The sequence below is a fragment of the Schistocerca americana genome, chromosome 3 (genome assembly GCF_021461395.2).
Source record: "Schistocerca americana isolate TAMUIC-IGC-003095 chromosome 3, iqSchAmer2.1, whole genome shotgun sequence".
NCBI lineage: Eukaryota > Metazoa > Arthropoda > Insecta > Orthoptera > Acrididae > Schistocerca > Schistocerca americana.
In genome coordinates, this window is record NC_060121.1 from 650023681 (window position 1) to 650046786 (window position 23106).

Genomic DNA, 23106 nt, shown 5'->3' on the forward strand with positions numbered 1-23106 from the left:
ACAAAACGGATTTTGCAAAGCTAAGCCTCCTATGTGCCTTACATGGAAAATTAAGGGTCAGTGTGCATTACAACTTTTGGTGTATGGCAATGAGATATAGATTTTCAGTGAAAAGCCGTTCAAAAACTGATGTCCACCCAGTAAACATTAGTGAGAGGTATGATTAGCATTACCAGAAGAAAGTGGAAAACAAACATACAAGGGAAAAACTGGAGTGTAAGATGAAATTATTCCTGTAATTAAGATTAAATGGAAGATAGTGGGTCACACAGTTAGGTAAACGGAGGGCAGATAGGCTAAGAAAGTTATTTGCTAGACTCCAAGATGTAAGAAAAGACTGGGATGATGACCTAATGGGAGTTGGGTAGATGTCAGTAGAAAATGTGCCAGAGCATCAAGGATGTAAAAAGATCCGAATTTATCAATTACTATACTAATCACAAACAAAGAAAATGGCACAAAATATGGTAAAGTACAACAAAGCATACAGGTGACAAAATGGATACCACACACAGTACTGTCAACTAGGTAATGTTGGCCACAGCCAAAAATATATGAGTAGTAGCCAAAGCCATCTGACTTTTAAGAACTTCTAGTGATTCATGACAAGTGAGGAGCCAGCTAACTTAAAAGTTAACACACTGAAAAACAACACCTGCATAGAGTGACTGCAACAGAACAACATTTGTAGACGTCTCAAGTGTATTTGGTACTGTTGAACACAGAAGTTTACTGATTGAATTATAATAAACATAATGAGAGGAATAACTAATAGGTAGCTCTCATTATATCGGGCAACAGGACACAAAGGGACGGGATAGTTTTTTTGGCAAAATATTTATTAGACCCAAGTCTATTTCCATAAAGGCTCATCAGGAAAGGGAACCTGACCAGCAAAGTTATGATAATACATAAATGAGTGTTGTGTAATATAGTTATGGAGAAAGCATCCTCTCTACAGTTGACTGCAACAATATAGTTAATTGCCAAAAGAACACAACTCTTGCTTGAGTAAGTGAACAAAATTGTTAAGAGTGTGTACAGATAGCACATGCATAATAAAGTAAAAATGAACATAAAAGAAAACTTCAGGTTACAGAGGAAACATGATAATATCAGATTTAATTTATTTAATTTGTATGATAACTGTATACGCTGTACAACAAGCACAAAATACTTAGAGATGAGTATTGACTGTCATTCACTGGAATGAACACATGAAAACATTAGTGTGTATAATCATATGCTATATCTTTAGAGTTTCTGACATGTTGTTTAATAACCATTTCCTTGGAGTTAGATATTGTTCTTATATATATATTTATTTTTCACTAATGCAATCCATTTATGAATATCAATACACAGAAAATGGATGACATTTTCAGGTTACAGAAATGGAACACAAGAATGACAGCTGAAGCTTGTACCATTATCTAATCTGTTTGAGAAATTGGTCATCTAAATTGTGCTGTATGTGTTTTTACATCCACCAGTCCTCAGAATACACCATGACAAAATTTGCAGCTATTGTTCAGATGATTTTGTCCATGATCATAAAACAAGAACCAGACAAAATTATGTACAGCAGGGGAAAAAATAAATGAGTAACTCAAAATAATGTTTCTGTCAGGTAATTAAACACAGTAAATTTAATAAGCATATTAATTAAACGGACATGTATAAAAGACAATCAAAATGCACTTCTTAAGTAACTGTAAATTCATGACAAGCAACAAAGTAACACAGAATATTTCTGTTTTGAGTCATCAGTCTTCTGATTAGTTTGATGAGGTCCACCATGAATTCTGTCCCTGTGCCAACCTTTTCATCTCAGAATAGCACTTGCAACCTATGTGCTCAATTATTTGCTGGATGTATCTGAATTTCAGTTTTACTCTACACTTTTTACCATCTACAACTTTCTCTATCACCATGGAAGTTATTCCTTGAGGTCTTAACACATTCCCTATCACCGTATCTCTTCTTCTTGTCGGTGATTTCCATATATTCCTTTCGTCACTGCTTCTCTGGGAAACCTCCTCATTCCTTACCTTATCAGTCCACTTAATTTTCAACATTCTTCTGTAGCACCGCATCTCAAATGCTTCCATTCTCTTCTGTTCCAGTTTTGCCACAGTCCATGTCTCACTAATATGCAATACTGTGGTCCAAACATACAATCTCAGAAATTTCTTCCTCATATTAAGACCTATGTTTGATACTAGTTGGACAGGAATGTTCTCTTTGCCAGTGACAGTTTGCTTTTTATGTTCTCCTTCCTCTGTCCATTGTGGATTATTTTGCTGCCTAGATAACAGAATTCTTTAACTACACCTGCTTCGTGATCACCAATTGTGATGTTAAGTTTCTCAGTGTTCCAATTTCTATTACTTCTCATTACTTTCATCTTTCTTCAGTTTACTCTCAATCATATTCTGAACTCATTAGACCGCTTATCAAATTCAACAGGTCCTGTAATTCTTCTTCACTGTCACTGAGGATAGCAGTGTCATCAGTGAAACTTTTAATATCCTTTCACCTTGGGTTTTGATCCCACTCTGGAACCTTTCTTTTATTTGTGTCATTGCTTCTTTCGTGTGTAGACTGAACATCGGGGATAACGACTACATACCTTTCTTACACCCTTTTTTATTCATGCACTTCATTTTTGGTCTTCCACTCTTATTGTTCCCTCTTGGTTTTTATACATATTATATATGTGAATGTGGTTTCAGTTGCCTGCGACTGCAGTTGTGTATGTGATTTGCATGTGTGTGTGTAAGTGTGTGTGTGTGTGTGTGTGTGTGTGTGTGTCTTGTTGACAAAGGCCATTGGCCGAAAGCTTTAAGTGTGAAAATCTTTTTGTTGTGCCTCTCTGTGACTCAGCATCTCCGCCATATGGTGAGTAGCAGCTTTCCTTCTCATAATATTGTTACATTCTATCCTGGATTTTCCATTATTTGTTATATATTACTTGCCTTTCCCTACAGTTCACCCCTATTTTTCTCAGAATTTCGAACATCCTGCACCAATTTACATTGTCGAACACTCTCTCCAGGTTGATAAAACCTATGAATGTGTCTTGATTTTTCTTCAACATTGCTTCCACTGTCACCTGCAACATCAGAACTGTCTCTCTGGTGCCTTTGCCTTTACTGAAGCAGACCTGATTGTAATCTAACATATTCTCAATTTTATTTTCCACTCTTCTTTATATTATGCTTGTCAGTAACTTAGATACATGAGCTGTCAAGCTGACTGTGTGACTATTCTCACTCTACATCTACATTGATACTCCGCAAGCCACCCAACGGTGTGTGGCGGAGGGCACTTTACGTGCCACTGTCATTACCTCCCTTTCCTGTTCCAGTCGCGTATGGTTCGCGGGAAGAACGACTGTCTGAAAGCCTCCGTGCGCGCTCTAATCTCTCTAATTTTACATTCGTGATCTCCTCGGGAAGTATAAGTAGGGGGAAGCAATATATTCGATACCTCATCCAGAAACGCACCCTCTCGAAACCTGGCGAGCAAGCTACACCGCGATGCAGAGCGCCTCTCTTGCAGAGTCTGCCACTTGAGTTTATTAAACATCTCCGTAACGCTATCACGGTTACCAAATAACCCAGTGACGAAACGCGCCGCTCTTCTTTGGATCTTCTCTATCTCCTCCGTCAACCCGACCTGGTACGGATCCCACACTGATGAGCAATACTCAAGTATAGGTCGAACGAGTGTTTTGTAAGCCACCTCCTTTGTTGATGGACTACATTTTCTAAGCACTCTCCCAATGAATCTCAACCTGGTACCCGCCTTACCAACAATTATTTTTATATGATCATTCCACTTCAAATCGTTCCGTACGCATACTCCCAGATATTTTACAGAAGTAACTGCTACCAGTGTTTGTTCCGCTATCATACAATCATACAATAAAGGATCCTTCTTTCTATGTATTCGCAATACATTACATTTGTCTATGTTAAGGGTCAGTTGCCACTCCCTGCACCAAGTGCCTATCCGCTGCAGATCTTCCTGTATTTCGCTACAATTTTCTAATGCAGCAACTTTTCTGTATACTACAGCATCATCCGCGAAAAGCCGCATGGAACTTCCGACACTATCTACTAAGTCATTTATATATATTGTGAAAAGCAATGGTCCCATAACACTCCCCTGTGGCACGCCAGAGGTTACTTTAACGTCTGTAGACGTCTCTCCATTGATAACAACATGCTGTGTTCTGTTTGCTAAAAACTCTTCAATCCAGCCACACAGCTGGTCTGATATTCCGTAGGCTCTTACTTTGTTTATCAGGCGACAGTGCGGAACTGTATCGAACGCCTTCCGGAAGTCAAGAAAAATAGCATCTACCTGGGAGCCTGTATCTAATATTTTCTGGGTCTCATGAACAAATAAGGCGAGTTGGGTCTCACACGATCGCTGTTTCCGGAATCCATGTTGATTCCTACATAGTAGATTCTGGGTTTCCAAAAACGACATGATACTCGAGCAAAAAACATGTTCTAAAATTCTACAACAGATCGACGTCAGAGATATAGGTCTATAGTTTTGCGCATCTGCTCGACGACCCTTCTTGAAGACTGGGACTATCTGTGCTCTTTTCCAATCATTTGGAACCCTCCGTTCCTCTAGTGACTTGCGGTACACGGCTGTTAGAAGGGGGGCAAGTTCTTTCACGTACTCTGTGTAAAATCGAATTGGTATCCCGTCAGGTCCAGTGGACTTTCCTCTATTGAGTGATTCCAGTTGCTTTTCTATTCCTTGGACACTTATTTCGATGTCAGCCATTTTTTCGTTTGTGCGAGGATTTAGAGAAGGAACTGCAGTGCGGTCTTCCTCTGTGAAACAGCTTTGGAAAAAGGTGTTTAGTATTTCAGCTTTACGCGTGTCATCCTCCGTTTCAATGCCATCATCATCCCGTAGTGTCTGGATATGCTGTTTCGAGCCACTTACTGATTTAACGTAAGACCAGAACTTCCTAGGATTTTCTGTCAAGTCGGTACATAGAATTTTACTTGTTGGCTTGTGCAACCTTGGGAGTTGTATGGGTGATGTTTTTCTGAAAATCTGAGAGTATATTGCCAGTCCCATACATTATACACACCATACATTACGTTTTTCTGAAAGTCTGAGAGTATATCGCCAGTCCCATACATTATACACACCAATGTGCATAATCAATTTGTTGCAACTTCACCCAGTGATTTTAAAAATTCCAAAGGGATGTTATCTACTCCTTCTGCCTTATTTGTTTATAAGCCTTCAAAAGCTCTTCTAAACTCTGATTCTAATACTGGATCCCCTGTCTCTTCCCTGTAAACTCCTGTTTCTTCTTCTAACACATCACAAGATAAGTCATCCCCATCATAGAGCCCTCAATGCCCTCTTTCCACCTATCTTCTCTATCATCTGCATTTAATAGTGGAATTCCCTTAGCATTCTTAAAGTTACTGTCCATGCTTTTAATTTCACTGAAGGTTTTTTTTGACTTTCCTATATGCTGAGTCAGTCCTTCCAACATTCATTCCTTTTCCAGTGTCTTCACATTTTTCATACAGCCATTTCACTTTAGCTTCCCTGCACATCCTATTTACTTAATTCTTATGTGACTTCTGTTTTTGCATTCCTGAATTCCATTTTTTTGTTGATCAGCTGAAGTATATGATCTGTTACCCATGGTTTCTTTACAGTTACCTTCCTTATACCTATGTTTTTCTCTCCAACTTTTGTGACTACCTTTTTTGGAGATGTCCGTTACTCTTTAACTGAACAGCCTGCTGAGCTGTTCATCATTACAGTATCTGTAGCCTCTGTGAACTTCAAGCATATCTCAGCATTCCTTAGTATTTCCATATCCCACTTCTTTCTGAATGATCTTTCTGACTAGTCTCTTAAACTTCACCCTACTCTTTGTAATTATCAAATTGTGATATGAATCTCCATTGAGGTGACAAAAGTCATGGGATATCTCCAAATACTGTGTCGGACCTCCTTTTGCTCAATGTATTGCAGCACCTTGATGTGGCATGAGCTCACCAAGACACTGGAATTCCCCTGCAGAAATACTGAGCCATGCTGTCTATATAGCCATCCATAATTGTGGACATGTAGCAGGTGCAGGATTTTGTGACTGAACTGACCTCTTGATTATGTCCCGCAAATGTTCAATGAGATTCATGCTGGGTGGTCTGAATGGCCAAATCATTCGCTCGAATGTTGCAGACAACTGTGGCACATTATCATCCATAGCTGAAGTCCATGAGCGGCTACAATTGGTCTTCAAGTAGCTGAACATAACCATTTCTGATCAACGAACAGTTCAGTTGGATCAGAGGACCCAGTCCCTACCATACAAACACAGCCCACACCATTATGGAGCCAGCATGGTGCCTTGTTGACAACTTGGGTCCATGGCTTCATAGAGTCTGTACCATACTCAACCCCTACCATCAATTCTTACCAACCATCAGGACTCATCTGAACATGCCATGATTTTCCAGTTTTCCAGTCACATAGGGTCCAACCAATTTGGTCATCACCCCAGGAGAAGCACTGCAGGTGATGTCATACTATTAGCAAAGGCATTTGTGTTGGACGTCTGGTGCCATAGCCCATTAACACCAAATTTTGCCGCACTCTCCTAACAGATACGTTCATTCGTTGTATATTCCGCATTGACTTTTGTGGCTATTTCATGGAGTGTTGCTTGTCTGTTAGCACTGACAACTCTACACAAACACTGCTGCCCTTTTTTGTTAAGTGCAGGCCATCAGCCACTGCATTGTTTGTGGTGAGAGGTAATGCCTGAAATTTGGTATTCCTGGCACTCTCTTGATACTGTGGTTCTTGGGATACTGACTTTCTAAACAATTTCCAAAATGGAATGTTCCAGGCATCTAGCTCCCGCTACTGCTCCACGTTAAAAGTCTGTTAATTCCCATTGTATGGCCACAATCAAGCCAGAACCTTCAAATTAGTCACCTGAGTTTCCCATCACAAGGGCAAGAGAGTGCCTTGAATCCATGTCTGCTCCTCTGCTGTCTTTGACAAGACCAATGGCAGAATGAGGGTGACTTCTTATGTCAGAAGGCTTTTGCCACAATTGCTGATGATTTTTATTCAAAGCACTAACCTTTTGTATGCAATACTACTGCCATCTCTATTTGTGCATATCGCTATCTGATGACTTTTGTCACCTCAGTGTATAGCTGACTCTGGGTATGCCTTAAGTCCAGTATCTGATTTCAGAATCTCAGTGTGACCATGATGTAACCTAGCTGAAATCTTCCTGTATCTCCCAGCCTTTTCAAAATATATCTCCTGCTCTTGTGGTTGTTGAACAGATCACTTGCCATACCATCTGAACTTTATTGCAGAACTCAGTTAGTCTTACTCCTCCCTCATTCCTGCTACCAAGCCCATATTCTATGCTAATCATTTCCTCTACTCCTTCACCTACAACTGATTTCCAATCCCCCACAACTATTAGATTTTCATCTCCCTTTATGAAACAATGCTATCACTGAACTGTTCACAGTAACTCACTCTGTCTTACCTTCCTGTTCATAAGGAATCGTACTCCTGCTGTACCATTTTCTGCTGCTGTTGGTATTACCCTATACTTGTATGATCAGAAATCCTTGTCTTCTTTCCATTTCTCTGCTCTGATACTCACTGTATCTAGATTGAGCCTTATTTCCCTTTTCAGATTTTCTAGCTTCCCTATCATGTTCCAACTTCTGACATTCCATGCTCCAACTCATAGAACATTATCCTTTCATTGGTTATTCAGTTTCTTTCTCATGGTTATTTCCTTCTTGGAAGTCCTATCCTGGAGATCCAAATGGGGGACTAGCCTGGACTCTTTTTGTTGATGGAACGATCATGATGACACTTTTTCAGTTAAAGGTGACATGTCCTGTGGATACACATTACGTGTCTTTAATGAAGTGGTTTCCATTGCCTTCTGCATCCCATGCAGTTGATCATTGCTGATTCTGCCATGTTGTGGAGAGAGTTTCCCATCAGAAGGGCAAGAGAGTGCCTTGAATCCGTGTCTGCTCCTCTGCTGTCTTTGACAAGACCAATGGCAGAATGAGGGTGACTTCTTATGCCAGAAGGCTTTTGCCACAATTGCTGATGATTTTTATTCAAAATTTAAGGAGTAGCATGGTTCAAACATGGGATCAAAGACACAAAATATAGAGTGGGAGAAAATTATAAATGAATGTTCAATATCTGTGATGGATAATATTATTCCTTGCCATTTGCTGTGGTCATTGTTTAATTTCAGAGGGATGCTGACAGAAGAATGGGGATGTGTGTATATGATACTAGAATGATTGTGGCACTGATACTTTGTCATTCACATTCCCAATACTTTTCCATTTTTCTGTCAGCTTCCCTCTGCAACTGAACAATGGGAGCTCAGCAAATGAAACAGGATAATATTATCCATTACAGGAAATGAATGTTAATGTATATATATATATTTTCCCATTATATTCTCTTTGTTATTTTGTTGCAAGTTACAGAAGTGTTCAGAGGATCGGAAAAAGTGCTGGCGTAAGTATATACAAGGGTAAATCAAATATAAACTGGAATTATTTTGCAAGTTTATTTAAGCTTCAGAAAAATTCATACTGATGAACTGATTTCTGTATAGTCTTCTGAATGGGAAATACATTTTTCCAGTGAATAGGAAGTTTCTTGAGCCCAGTTTCATAAAATGAACATAGCTATGTCAGCAGCCAGTTATGCATGAACACTTTGGCAGCACCATCATTGCCAAATCTGTGTCCTCCAATTCCTTCATCTAGTGGTTCAAACAAATTAAATTTGCAGGGCAATAAGCCTGGACTACAGGGTGGATTTTCTAGTGTGTTCCAGAACATTTCTTGTTTTTTTTTTCTGTTGAGTTCAGACAGGTGTGTGCTGTCATGCATTGTCATGAAGCATGATCACATCCCAGATTGGAAATGTGCATGTTTTCTAATGATTGAACATTTTGTTTGGTCTCAAAGTTGGCAATGTTCACAGTATGATGATAATGGACAAAATCAATGAGAAGAACTCCTTTAAGATAAAAAAGATTCAGAATGAGATTTCCACTCTGCAGCAGAGTGTGCGCTGATGTGAAACTTCCTGGCAGATTAAAACTGTGTGCCAGACCGAGACTCGAACTCGGGACCTTTGCCTTTCATGGGCAAGGAGAGCTTCTGTAAAGTTTGGAAGGAGACAAGGTACTGGCAGAAGTAAAGCTGTGCAGACGGGGCATGAGTCATGCTTGGGTAGCTCAGATGGCAGAACACTTGCCCACGAAAGGCAAAGGTCCCGAGTTCGAGTCTCGGTCTGGCACACAGTTTTAACCTGCCAGGAAGTTTCAGTTAAAAAAAGATTGTTGGAGGAACCTTCCCTTGGAGAGATACCTATTGGTGACTATTTTTAAGGGTGTAACATTTATGAACAAGAATAAGTATAATTCTTTCCAAGCAACAAAATTCCCAATATTTTTTGAACACACATCATAGATTGGGAGGAGTTTTGAATGACTTGCTGGTATCTGTCATCCAAGCTAAGTTGGATTAGATGCCCGACTGGGTTGTAGTCATTGTCACAGCCAGGCATGTCAGCTCAGTGTTGTACAATTTTGCACCCTGTATATCTCCAAATTATCTACAATTTTAATCATGTTTTCTCCTACTATACTGTATAAGCACAATAAACTGTGCATAGTGATCACTGAAGCCAGCATTAAGATATCTGGTGCAGAATTTGTGATTTACATTTGTGTTTATTAATATCTGCTCAGTTGTTGAGCTTGTTATTGGTGTAACTCTTGTAGGAGAATCTGTGGTAGCTTTTATGTTATATGTTTCCAGTAGGGCCATTAAACTTTGCTGGTCCTTTGGTTTCTTGACTCTTGGTGTGACGTCATAAGTGCGTGACTGCATGTGAGATCGCTCTCTAAGTTTTCATATATTTTTAGGTTTCAGATACATATTTTAATGGTTTTTGTGATAATATTTACTATATAAGTGACTTATTAGTGGTTTCTTCATTCACCTCCACCTTTCTTGCATTGTGACCTGATATTTGTGAGTGTTTACATTCCGTGCTGACCAGTTGCAGCTTTAGCGCTGCATCGAAAGTTAAGTACTAATTAATTGTTTGTGTATAGTGGTTTGTTTAGGAACTTTAGTAATCTTCAACTGGTGTTCTTGGTGTTATCTGGCGAAATACTTTCAGAAGAAATTTTTGGGAACTGTTTTCAGTTTCGTTACCTTCTGTGTTAGTCTTTTGATATATTCTCATTTGCTATTGATTAATACTGTTAATAATAGTAGCTACTTCCCCTGTAGAGTAAGTCTGTGATTATAGTAGTCAGTTTTTTTAACAACTTCTTATTGTAGTAGCAGAACTTAGATAAAGTAGTTTTCTTGTTTCGATAACTGTAAAATTTTACCATGAGTGAGAAGTGTGGGCTTTGCCGTAGGTTCGTGAGTAGTGGATTGCACTGTGAGACTTGTTCGAAGTATTTTCACTGGGGGGAATGCAGTGGGGTAGCCAGTGGGCATTCTGGTGAGATTCTCTTCTGGAACTGCAGGTTATGTAGCAAGAGTAAGTTGATAGAGGAGCAGGAGCGTAAGATCTGTGCCCTACAGGAGGAGCTAGATAGGATGAGGAGGGAGAAGGGGGTTGGGGAATGGAAGCTGGCTGTTGGCAAGAGATCTGCTAGGAGAAGGAGATTTTCAGATAGTTTTACTATTGGTGTTTGCAATAGATATGACCAACTGTCAGAGTCTAGTGGAGAGGAATCTCTAGTAGCTGAAGACGTAGGAAGTATGTAGCAGACCTCAGCAGTTACGGTGGCTAGGACAGCTGCAAAGTCTAAGAGAAAGAAGAAGGTTGTGCTGTTAGGTAGTTCTCATGGTAGAGGTGTAGGCCAGCAGTTGCAGGAAGTGTTGGGGAGTGAGTACCAGGTCACCAGCATTGTGAAGCCTAATGCAGGATTGTCTCAGGTGACTGTTAACATAGTGGTGTTATGTAGAGATTTTACTAAAGAGGATCAGGTAGTGATTGTGGGTGGGGCTGGTAATAGTATTGATAGGGATGGGGAGTATGACATAGATGGTGACCTGGAAAAGATAGCCACTCAGACTGGCAACACGAATGTGCATTTCGTGGGACTGTTTCAGCGTCACGATCGGCCTCATCTTAATACAGCCATCAAGCGTAATAACATGAGACTTGGGGGTGCACTGATGACAGAAGGCATGAGTCACATTTCAGTGGTGTCGGTGGAGTCTATCAGCAGGATGGGTTTCACTAGACATGACCTGCACCTCAGCAGGTATGGAAAGGGGAGGTTGGCTAATCTTATAGGTGACAGCATAGATGGGGGTGGTGGGATCACTCATGGGAAAATTCCTGTACTAGTGGGTGTTAGAGCTGCACCTTTTCTAGATTGAAGTCAGCTGATAGGTATTCCTGCTTAAGGGAAGTCTCTCTAACAAAAAACCATTTTCAACAAAGCTTAGGTATCCGAGTAATGAGGGAATTAGTATATTTCATCAAAATATACAAGGGATTAGAGATAAAGCTAGTGAACTGCTTATAGATGTTGACTCTGAAATTATTGGTATATCTGAACACTTCTTAAATAAGGAGATAATTCAGAGGCTTCCTTTACCAGGATACAGGTTGGCTGGCAGCTTTTCTAGGAGCTCTTCGTGGTGTGGGGGAGTAGCCATGTATGTGAAAAACAGTATTCCATTTGAGTCAATTGATGTTTCAAAGTACTGCACTGAAAAGGTGTTTGAATGCTGTGCAGGTGTGGTTAAATTTAGTGGAGTTAAACTTCTAACTGTTGTTATTTATAGATCCCCAGACTCCGATTTCACAACATTTTTGCTAAAGCTAGAGGAGGTTCTTGGTTCACTTTATAGGAAATACAAAAAGTTAGTTATATGTGGTGACTTCAATATTAAATGTATAAGTGACTGTGCAAGGAAAAGGATGCTGGTAGACCTCCTTAATTCATATAATCTTATGCAAACTGTATTCTTTCCAATGACAGTGCAAGGGAAGAGTAGAACAACCATAGACAACATTTTTGTTCATTCCTCGTTACTAGAAGGGCATTCTGTTAGCAAAAAGGTGAATGGCCTTTCAGATCGTAATGCACAAGTTTTAACTCTAAAAGATTTTTGTGCTGCAACACATGTTAAATATAGTTATCAACTTTTTAGGAAAGCTGATCCAGTGACTATAGAGACCTTTGTAAACCTTATCAAGGAACAAGAGTGGCAAGATGTTTATAGTGCTGATACAGTAGACGAGTTAATATAATGCTTTCCTCAAGACTTTTCTCCTGCTCTTTGAAAGCTGCTTTCTGTTAGAACACTCGAAACAGGGTACTAGCACAAACAGCAGCCTGGGTGGCTGACTAGAGGGATAAGAATATCCTGTAGAACAAAGTGGCAATTATATCAAAACGTTAGAAACAGTCAAAATCTAAATGCAGCAGCCCATTACAAACAGTATTGTAAGGTGCTTAAAAAGTTATTAGGAAGGCAAAACGTATGTGGTATGCAGATAGAATAGCTAAATCTCAGGATAAAATTAAAATCATATGGTCAGTCATAAAGGAAGTGGCTGGTCTGCAGAGACAGGTCGAGGATATAGAATCAGTGCGTAGTGGGAATGTCCGTGTTACTGATAAGTCGCATATATGTACAGTATTTAATAATCACTTTCTGAATATAGCACGTGAACTAAATAGAAACCTAGTCCCAACAGGGAATCATATAGCGCTCGTAGAAAAAAGTGTTCCGAGACTGTTACCTGAAATGCTCCTCCATGATACTGTCAAGAGGGAGATTGAGTTAATAATTAAATCACTAAAGACCAAGAACTCTCATTCATATGACGGGGTATCTAGCAGAATACTGAAGTATTGTTCTATGTATGTTAGCCCAGTACTTAGCCATATCTGTAACTTTTCCTTTAGGAGTGGTCAGTTTCCTGACCAATTAAAGTACTTGGTAGTGAAGCCACTTTATAAAAAGGGAGACAGGGATAATGTTGACAATTATAGACCTATTTCTATGCCATCAGTGTTTGCTAAAGTTATTGAGAATGTTGTATATACAAGGTTACTGGAGCATTTGAATTCACATAATTTGATGTCAAATGTACAGTTTGGTTTTAGAAATGGCTTAACAACTGAAAATGCTATATTCTCTTTTCTCTGTGAGGTTGTGGATGGATTAAATAAAAGGTTGCAAATGCTAGGTGTTTTCTTTGATTTGACAAAGGCTTTTGACTGTGTTGACCACAAAATATTACTGCAGAAGTTGGACCATTATGGAGTAAAGGGAGTAGCTTACACTTGGTTCGCCTTTTACTTTAAGAACAGAAAGCAGAAGCAGAAGGTAATTCTCCGCAATATTGAGTGTAAACTGATGAGTTTCCTCATGGCTCACACCTTCTATTCTGTCGAGGAGCTCCTGGAAGAGCTGAAAAATTAAGCAGATTCCAGTGTTACATTGTTGATTTTCTTTATTTAAACTTACGAATTGTCACCTGAATACATTTCTTATATTTCATTTTATCTGTTTCTACTATCGTGTTATAATTTCATGTATTGACTCGTTCCATGACCATGGAGACTTCTCCTTAATTTGGTCCCATGGAACAATAAATAAACAAATAAATAAATAAAAATCTCCACATATGAGCACTGTTTTGTTGAAGTTTTTTATAGTATTTAAAGCTGCTTCTAGTTGATGGCAGAAATCATTTAAGTTCCCATCATGGCTCCTATATATACAGATGATTATTAATTTTAATGCGGAAAGTTCAACTGCAGATACTTCAAAAACTTTCTCTTCAGCTAACAGTTCAATGGGTTTTATGTTACAATAATCAACACCAGTTTTGGTTCAAATGGTTCGGAGGCTGTAAGCACTATGGGACTTAACATCTGAGGTCATCAGTCCCCAAGACCAGTTTTGACAAATATACATAACCCTCCATGACTAGATGTTATTCTAGAGAATGATGATGACAGATTGAAGGCTGCAAGTTTTGAGACTGATACTGCATCTTTAGGCAGCTAGTGTTCAGTTATACACATTACAGAAGCATTTTTTAACTCATCAGTAAATAAAATCTCAAGTTCACTTAATTTGTTTTGCAATGATTGGACATTTTTGATGAATCAGCATGAATTAAAAGACTTTTTAAATCTTTGGCTTATTTAATTGATCATTTAGCTTTATCTTGTCAATAAAAAATCATCCAGGTGTACCAGAAGTACTGCTTTTCTTTTCCCTAATGCACTTATTTTTCTGTTGTCATCTGCTACAGAATTTTCTTCTGTGCCTGCTCCACTATTGGTTGTTCAGCTGCTCCAGTTGTTGATTCTGCTGCTGATGCTACTACTGTTGGTGATTTTGCTGCTGGTGTTAGAGCTGGGTCTGCAATTGGTGGAGCTGTTACTGCATTCACTGTTGTTGCTGTGACTGAATATTGGAGGCATCTTGTTTCTTCTTTTGTTGTTGTTGGTCACTGAGGTCTTGCTGGCATTGTTTCCTTTGAATATTGGGGGGCCAATCCAGGATGATTTTGCTTTTGAGTGTTTGATGCCTCTTCTTGATAATTTATTTAATTTTTTCGACAAACAGTTTTTTCCCCATGTTGTTAATGTGCAATGTGTGGAATCTGCACCCAATATTGTTAACATTTATGAGTTGTACATTTCTGAAATGCCTGCAAAGGAATGAAATTTGTTGGTTAGCGTTGATTATTTCTTTATTTACACATGACCAAGGTGGTAAGTCATACCAATGTGGGATGTTCAGCACTAAAACATCTGTGTGTGTCAGCTGTACTAAGCAACTTTTTAGTTCTTGTTTTGCTTTGTGAGTTTCGTTTTTGTACATGTCATTTGACCCACCAAATAGCACAACAAAGTCTTCAGAGGATAAGTCAGCAACGTCTGTGGACTGTACATGCTTGCAAACTTCCGACATAGAAGCACCTGGCTTTATGTAAGCCATTGTTTGTACACTGGATTGACTGTTCAGTAGGCGAGCAAATCCTTGACCATGAATGTTTGTCATAGCAACTATTTTTTTTCATCAAGGTTTCTTTGCATGTTTAGCAGGGGCACCAGAGTTATAGTCAAAACATTTAGTATCAGTGCCAGACAAACACTTGATATTTAAGTCATGCAAGTGTTTAAGTCTTTCAGACTCTTTTTCTTTCATAATAGAAATTGAGCTGTTAAGCATTCTTTTGGACATACCACGCCACGTATTTGTAGTTTCACAATCAGCTCGCAAATGAGTTTTATCACATGCACAATGTTTCTTATCTTGCACAGTTGATTGCACACTGAATCTGCTTGCGAACACGATATTAGGTTCATTTAATAAGCTTCATTGAGAATGTGGCACTTTGTTTTTCACTTTGCCTGGAATATGAGGTTACTGTGTGGCAAGTTTGCTGTCGGTTCTCACTTTTCAGATGTAAGCTTCCGTAGTTCCCATCAGAATATTAACGGTTAGTTGCAGACTACTTACATGATCATTTAACTTTCTGATTTCATCACTACAGTTCGCACACACACTGTTTTATCAGTATAATTTTCACTTTTTTTTGAATGAACACTATGTATATCAATACTGGCCAACATCTTGCTTCCTCATGATTTGTTTTATTGTATTCCTTATGAGTGTGGCTACAGTTATGTTGGGCAGTCTATATGGACTCTTGGTGATCTCTGTGTTGACTATCAATGTCAACTCAAGTACAGAAATTCTGAAAAGTCAATGATGGTCAAGCAGAGTTGAATGAATAAATATAAGATTATATTTTAACAGTCAAGGATTCTGGGTCAAAGCCATAGAAGAAAAATGATCATAGAAAATTATTTCACTTAGTTTACCACTTTGCCACATGGCACAAATCTCATTGGTAGTTCATTTCTGCCCATACCCAATTTAGTGTATCAGAAATAAGAACAGCTTCTGCAATGCAGTGTTGCAAGGCTTTGAGGTTCTGTGGTAGAACTGGAAATATAACCGGTATCCTTGATGTAACACCACAACAAAAAATTGCAAGGCTGGCAACCATGGTGGCCACTTGATAGTGCCAGGTCAGTGGCCACAACATGGCCTATCCAGTGATGTGATGATGTCTCTTTTAAGTAATCTCATACACAACTGGGGAAATATGGAGGAGTGCTATCTTGTTGAAAGATCAAATCCCTGCTATCAGTTTCAAGTTGAGACATGTACCACGAATCTAGCATATTCAGATAGGTGATATCATTGACAGTTCTCTCAGCATAGAAGAGGGGTCAATAAACTGTCTTCATATACATGGCATAGAACATGCTTACTTTCGTGGAATCCAACATGTGAATTCTTTGTTTTCCTTGTGGGTGAGTTACCTCACTCACTCGCTCACTGCCTGACAAAAAACATAGAGCTCTTAGAAGAGACACAATGTCATATGAACATATAACTTCATACACATGATTGGCAACTATATAAAAGACTAAGGTTGCAATTCCCTGCGAAAGGTAGAACAGCCACCAGAGTGCATTAGTGTCGTTCATGTTTATTGTTTTTACAAAGCATAGTAGGGTATTTAATGTGTGCGAACACATTCAGATTTTCAGTGATCAACGTGAAGGACATGGAGATGCACCATGCATGCGCAAACAGCTTTATCAGCAGCTGACAGAGTTTGCAAGGTGTTTTATTTGGCCAGCTTGTTGAATGATGCAGTACACAGATTTGTGGGGCATTGAGATGTGACAGAGGTCTGATGCTGGACTGCTTGGAACATGAGATCGACCACACCTGACCATCACAAAGGAGGATAGCTATGTTATGCGCCAACCACACCGTAACCCCTTCACATCTGCCCCTGCTATCTGAGAACAAATAATAAACTTCCCCAGCATACTGTGCCATCCCACACCACTGGTCAGAGACTAGGAGTCTAGCTGCATTTGGAGTGGTACCATGGCCAGGAGGCATACATATGCACCTGTCCATCTATCTGTCTGTCCACTTTATGTTAAAAAATTTGCATTCTGTAGATTATGTAATAATGTTTAAAATGGGTATGTATTTTATGTTTTTATTTATGGATCACTCATGTGTCTAATGCATGTAGACAAATTTGATATCACATTAATTAGTCTTTAGAGAATAAATAAATAAATCCTGTTAATTATTCATTATGCCACCGGCTGTAATAAAATCACAATAATAAGACACTGCACACAATTACTGAGAATTTGAGTGACTACCGGAACTGGAACAATTCAGTTTTTTCCCCAGTCACACATTAATTGCTGTGTCTAGGTGAACAGAATGGGCCTTTTCATATTTCTGTTGTGATTGTGGGTGATTTTACTTGAAACTGCCCAGTATAGAATTTCTCTTCAGGATATCGTTATCTTGTTTTGATGCCTATGCAGAGAAAGTGAAGTGCAGACAAATGTTTGCTTCTAGTCTCTGATTCAAATGATTTTCAAGTTAATAAGATAGATAAAAAGAACACAACAGCTCATGGACTAGTAGCTGGGTGCTTTAATAAAGTCTTGAATGGGCTAAAAACCATGAACAGTTTGAGAATATTGTGACTGGCAATGATAGTTAGACCTAGAACTGTTGAGAGTTGTACCTTAATTCTTTTTGCTATTTGAAAACTTGAAAATAACTAATCATGTAAAGAAAACAAACTCCTAACTGTGGTTTTATCAGCAATTTTTACAGAGTCAGCACTTTTGTGCATTTTCTCTTTCATCTGTACCTTTAATTCTTTCCTGACAGGTCTTTTTTATCCTATGTTTGAGACCCACAGCAGAATGTTTGGATTTAGGTCTGAAAGAGTTTCTCATGAAATACATTATTTCAAAAGTTTGCCAACCTTTTTGGTGTTAAAAAATAGTAAGAGAGACAGATATGCCCCACTGGACATCAAGTGGATTGTTATAAAGGAGACTTATTCTGAAATTTGTATTATCTGACTGAAAGTAAACATTTTTAATCAACACTAATGACACAGCAATTGTTAGCAATATGTATCAACAGTCTTTGAAGCATCATTTACACTTTTTGGGTAGAATATTGTTAAGCGTTCACTTATCTCCTAAGTTGCTTTCCAGTTGAATGGGTTTTTGCTTTATTATCTCTTCAAATAAGTGACACTATGCCTCCAGGCGCATAGGATATCATCACATGCTATTGAGATTAGATCTAGATTTTAGCTTCTTTGTTTGAAGTGCTCATACATATCTACTGGGGATCTTTGCCTTATTGAACACCCTATTTGGCATTTGTAATCCTAAAAGCAGATCTGTTCCCATGTCACTCTTATCTTCTAACTCTTGTTCATTCCCAGAAAGAGAGCAAAGACACTTGGGAATATTTTTTGATACATAATGAAGAAAGAAAAGTAATTTTCTAATGAGAGACACTACTGTCACATTGTTATGAATAACAAAGCAAAATTTTTAAAAAAGAAAAAAAAGTGGATCAGATATGTAATAGAAAATTGATGAAAAGCTGGTAATACTGTGAGTAAATTTATTACAAAAATAGAATGACAAAATATGCTCTTCTTCTTTATTTTTGTGGGTAACTTTAGAAAATTATGACCATTCCCAGCTAGGTATACTATTTAAGTACTTCAGTTCTAGCAATGGTCACAGGTGTGGCTTTTTGCAGCCTGCCTGTCTTGTGACAATTCCATGAGTAGAAGCTCTTGGATGTTTTATAAAGCACATACAGTTGAGAGTGTGGCTTGTGACTTGTGGTACTCTTCTGCTTGGTTAATTGTTCTTTTTTGTCTCTAGCCAAGATGCTGAAATCCAAAATGAGCATTGGGAGAATGTGTGACATTGGTAAAATTGTTCATTGGTGATGCTGTTCCAGATAACAGATCTGTTGTTAGGTGTAGCATTTGTAACATCGCAATCTCAATTTATGAGTGCCACCAATGAAATTCAAGTTCATCAGCTTGTGGAAAAATGCATACCAAGAATAAGGAACTACAGTATAATGGGGCAGCAATTTATTGAAGAGGCAGTGGCCTCTTCAAGTTACAAAAGAATAACTAATACAGTACCAGCATCTCTAGCATATGGTATTCCCTGCTCCAAGCTCAACAACCTCATTATGAAATAGTCTCTGGAGAAGTACACTTTCTTTTTCTTTTTTAAAAATTTTGCTTTCTTATTCATGACAATGTGACCGTAGTGTCTCTCATTAGCAAATTACTTTTCTTTCTTAATTATGTATCAAGTATCAAGTACTCACAGATGTAAGTAGCTTGAAGAAAGTTATACATTTGGATTCTGTATGAAGAAAAAATTTCACAAAGCAGGTGAGCAATAGGTGATGACACATTGTATTTTATTCTTGATGAAAATACTGAGATGCAGGACAAATATGTATTCAATATTTTAGTGAAACTCCTGAAAGGAGAAAAAGTGAAACTAATGCTTTTTGTTAACTTCCTTTCCCAGGGGAACTGACAGTGCAACTATGATGAATCACTTGAGCAATGCATATTTTGTGTTGTGGCTTGACAGGACAAAATATGAGTGAATATGTCTGCTGCTTACAGATCAGATTTCTTACTTGTTACTTACATTATTCAATCTCAAATATATGTTATGTAACCTAATTCATGTGACCTACATCGTGCATACTATCCATTGAGTTTGGGAGTCATTAAACAAGAAATACTTGTTCATTGAAAGATTTTGTATCCTGCATTAAGAGGATCTTAAAGACACGGAATTGGAAAAAGTAAGTAACATATTATTAGGGCAGGCCTAGTAATTTTTATTGAATTCTGCACTACACTTAACATGACACAGATACATTACAGTATTTTTCAACATAAGTTTCCAAGTCTCTGTAAACAATAGTCAGAACATTCTATCAATTATTCAGTTTCGTGACAATAAAAATCCACTCCTTGGTCACAGAGCCATTCGAGAACTGCTGTGTGAACGTCCTCATCACTGGAAAATCTCTTTCACCCTCACATATTCTTCTCAATTCCGTGAAAATTGTGGCCTGTGCTCAATGTCTTTCCTTTCTGATCAGTGTCACCCACATTTCCGTGGATTGGTCAAAGTTTTGGCGTCATCACACTGTGGCTCAATGTGTTGTAGTATTTGGTCTATTTACTGTCAGAATTTCATATTGAATCTATGAGCTATTTGGATGTTTTGGATCTCGTAGACTCAAGTACTTTCTGTTTCTGCGCCATTTCAATTCCACTCTGTGATGCACCTGTTATTCATACTGGAGCAGGATTGAGTCTTCAGGAAACTTAGAACATTCATTCTCTTCTGACAATGTGCCACTCTTGTTGCGTAATGGTCTTATTGTGGAATTACTTGTATAACTTACTTTTTTAAGTCCCTATGTAACTCCTACCAGAACACAAAACTACAAATTATAGGAATTTCTTTGCCATTGTCAACTCTAGTCACAAAAAGGAATACTTGGTTAATAGCTATAGTGTTACTCTGTATTTTTAGATGCTTCACCAGATGATTCTTCAATTGTGAGAAAGGCTGAACAACCATCAGCAAAACAGAAGCTGTCACACATGGTCCCTAATTTCTGATAACAGCCAAGAGAAAACTGTAGGAGTAGTATTTGGAGAAAGAAGCACAGTGTACCATTTTGGCAAAGACAAAATATGTGCTTGAAGGTATTGGAAAACCATGACAAGGAGGACATGATAGCAAACAAGACTATTGGTTACAATCTGAAAATAAAATAAGCATCTCTTTTATCTGCTGATGTAGAATGTCCTTTGAATAAGTGACAGAAATAGATAAGCCAGTGTGTTCAGTGATGCGGTTCTGAAGACTTTTCAGTGCTTGAGTGAATTCTTTTTGGAAGTTAGTGATTTAATGACTTGTACATGCATTACATAATAAATTTTCACCTGTGGAATATGCACTTTTCTTAGCTCTTTTTTCATTTAAAATATTGCGCTTTTTTGCACCTGGTTTTTCACATTTTTGTACGTAAAAATCATAGATCTACTGACAGCCGATGAAATATCAGAACTCACTCTATGCATTTTGATGCTCATATAATGATTGTTCTTGTTCATATCTTTTGCAATAGTAACTGCACAAACTGATGTTAACTGGTGTGGTGGAAAACTTCAGGCAATACTGTGGAAGACATGGGCATGAACATTATGAAGCCTGCTTGAACCTTTAGTTGTTGCAGAACTAAGGGTGCAAAATTGTTGTTGATCAAGAGTCATATTTGTGAATGAGAGGCCTCTAGTGTAGGCTAAATTCATTAAGAGATTGCTAGCATCTTTAAATTATTCCCAAATATTTTGCTATTATTTACATAAATTTCATTTACATTTCATTTCATTAAAATCCGTGCACTTGTATACATGCAGGCAAACTTGAATGTTATGGGTTAATAATAAGTAGGGAAGGATTCCATTTGAAAGAAGGTTCTATTTTCTAATTGATGCAGTTGTCATAAACAGGAGATGGCAAGAAGATAAAGGTTTAGTCCAGTATTATAAAATCTGCATCTCACTAACCGTTTCTTACACAACATGAAAAGCAGGCCGCTTTAATATTAAATGCAATGAAGTTAAGCTCAAGCAAAGTTAATGTTGTTAGAAGAGCATAAATGTGGCATGATACTACACACTGTGCATGAAGAGTAGTTTTGAGATCACATCTCTCAGTCTTTATGTCAACACCAACCTGTCACTATAGCATAAGGTTCTCCCCATGTTGGATTGTCATCAACTTCTGTTGGGTCTGCAGATGTAAAGTAAAAATGAAAATTATATGAAAGAAATGAAAATAATAAATATGGATAGTAAGAGCTTATACAATTTATTTTTTGTCAGATTTATAAAATGAAAAAATAGAGAAAAATAAACCAATACTAATACATAATTAACTGAAACAGAGCTATCCATATCATCTAAGTGTTTAAAAGACTCTTAACTACTGCAGTCAGTGGCTGGCGATGTCAGGTCGCATTAGAAACTCAGTGTTTGAGGCACCAGGCATGGGTACCAAGTCAGCAGGGTTGTAACAGCTGACCCTGTGAAGGACTTAGTACAGACAGCAGGTGCAACACAGCCTAAAAACCATGGCTGCAGCTGGTGGAGTCCAGTCATCTTGCTGTCTGGCATCTCTCTGGCATCACTGCTGGCTTCTGGTGATGACAAGTGATCACTGCCTGAAAATCCAGACCTATTTATATGCTTCCTGACTTACTTACTTACTCCTCAGCTCTACAGCCCTCGAAGGGCCTTGGCTTGCATCACAATATCCTGCCATTCTATCCGATCCATGGCTCTCCGTCTCCATCCTCTGACACCCAGCTTTTTCATGTCTTCTTCAACTCCATCCACCCGTCTCTTTCTGGGGCATCCCCTCTGCCGTCTGTCTCCAGCCTTGCTATCAAAAATCCTCTTACATGCTCTGTCTTCTTCCATTCTGACCATGTGCCCTGCCCACCGCAGTATTCTTATTTTAATGGTAGTGACAACGTCAGGTTCTTCAAAAAGGTGTTGTAGTTCTGCTGCATTCGTATGAATGCACCAACTTCCTTGATCATATATTGGGCCATATATTTTACGTAGCACCTTCCTCTCCCAAATGCTAAGGATCCTTTCCTCATTTACAGTCATGGTCCACATTTCGGTACCATACATAACAACTGGTCTTATAATTGTTTTGTAAATGAGGATTTTAGATTTCCATGATAGAAGCAAACTCTTAAGCATGGGTAATGCAGCAACATAGCATCTATTATCTGTTGGTATTCTGGCTTTCCCCTCACTGCCAATGACATTTGTCTCAGTGATAGTCGACTCAAGGTACTTGAAGTCTCTCACCCTTTCAAACTCCCTGTCGGCTCTCCTGAGATTTAGTAGGTTTTGTTGGTTGGTCATTGCCATGAACTTGATCTTTTCAACATTGTCTGTCAGGTCAAGTTCCCTTGCACCTTTCTCCAGTTGTTGATAGGCTTCTCCTAG

The 23106-nt window shown here is 38.4% G+C and overlaps 1 protein-coding gene across 1 annotated transcript in view; it reads right to left on the reverse strand.

Moving 5' to 3' along the window:
* The window catches only part of LOC124606275 (spondin-1), a 605207-nt gene that overhangs the window by 2853 nt on the left and 579248 nt on the right, over window positions 1-23106 (reverse strand). The window contains exon 17 of the mRNA XM_047138254.1: window positions 21818-21874. Coding sequence (XP_046994210.1) covers window positions 21818-21874 — 57 coding nt within the window. The remainder of the gene's footprint in view (window positions 1-21817; window positions 21875-23106) is intronic.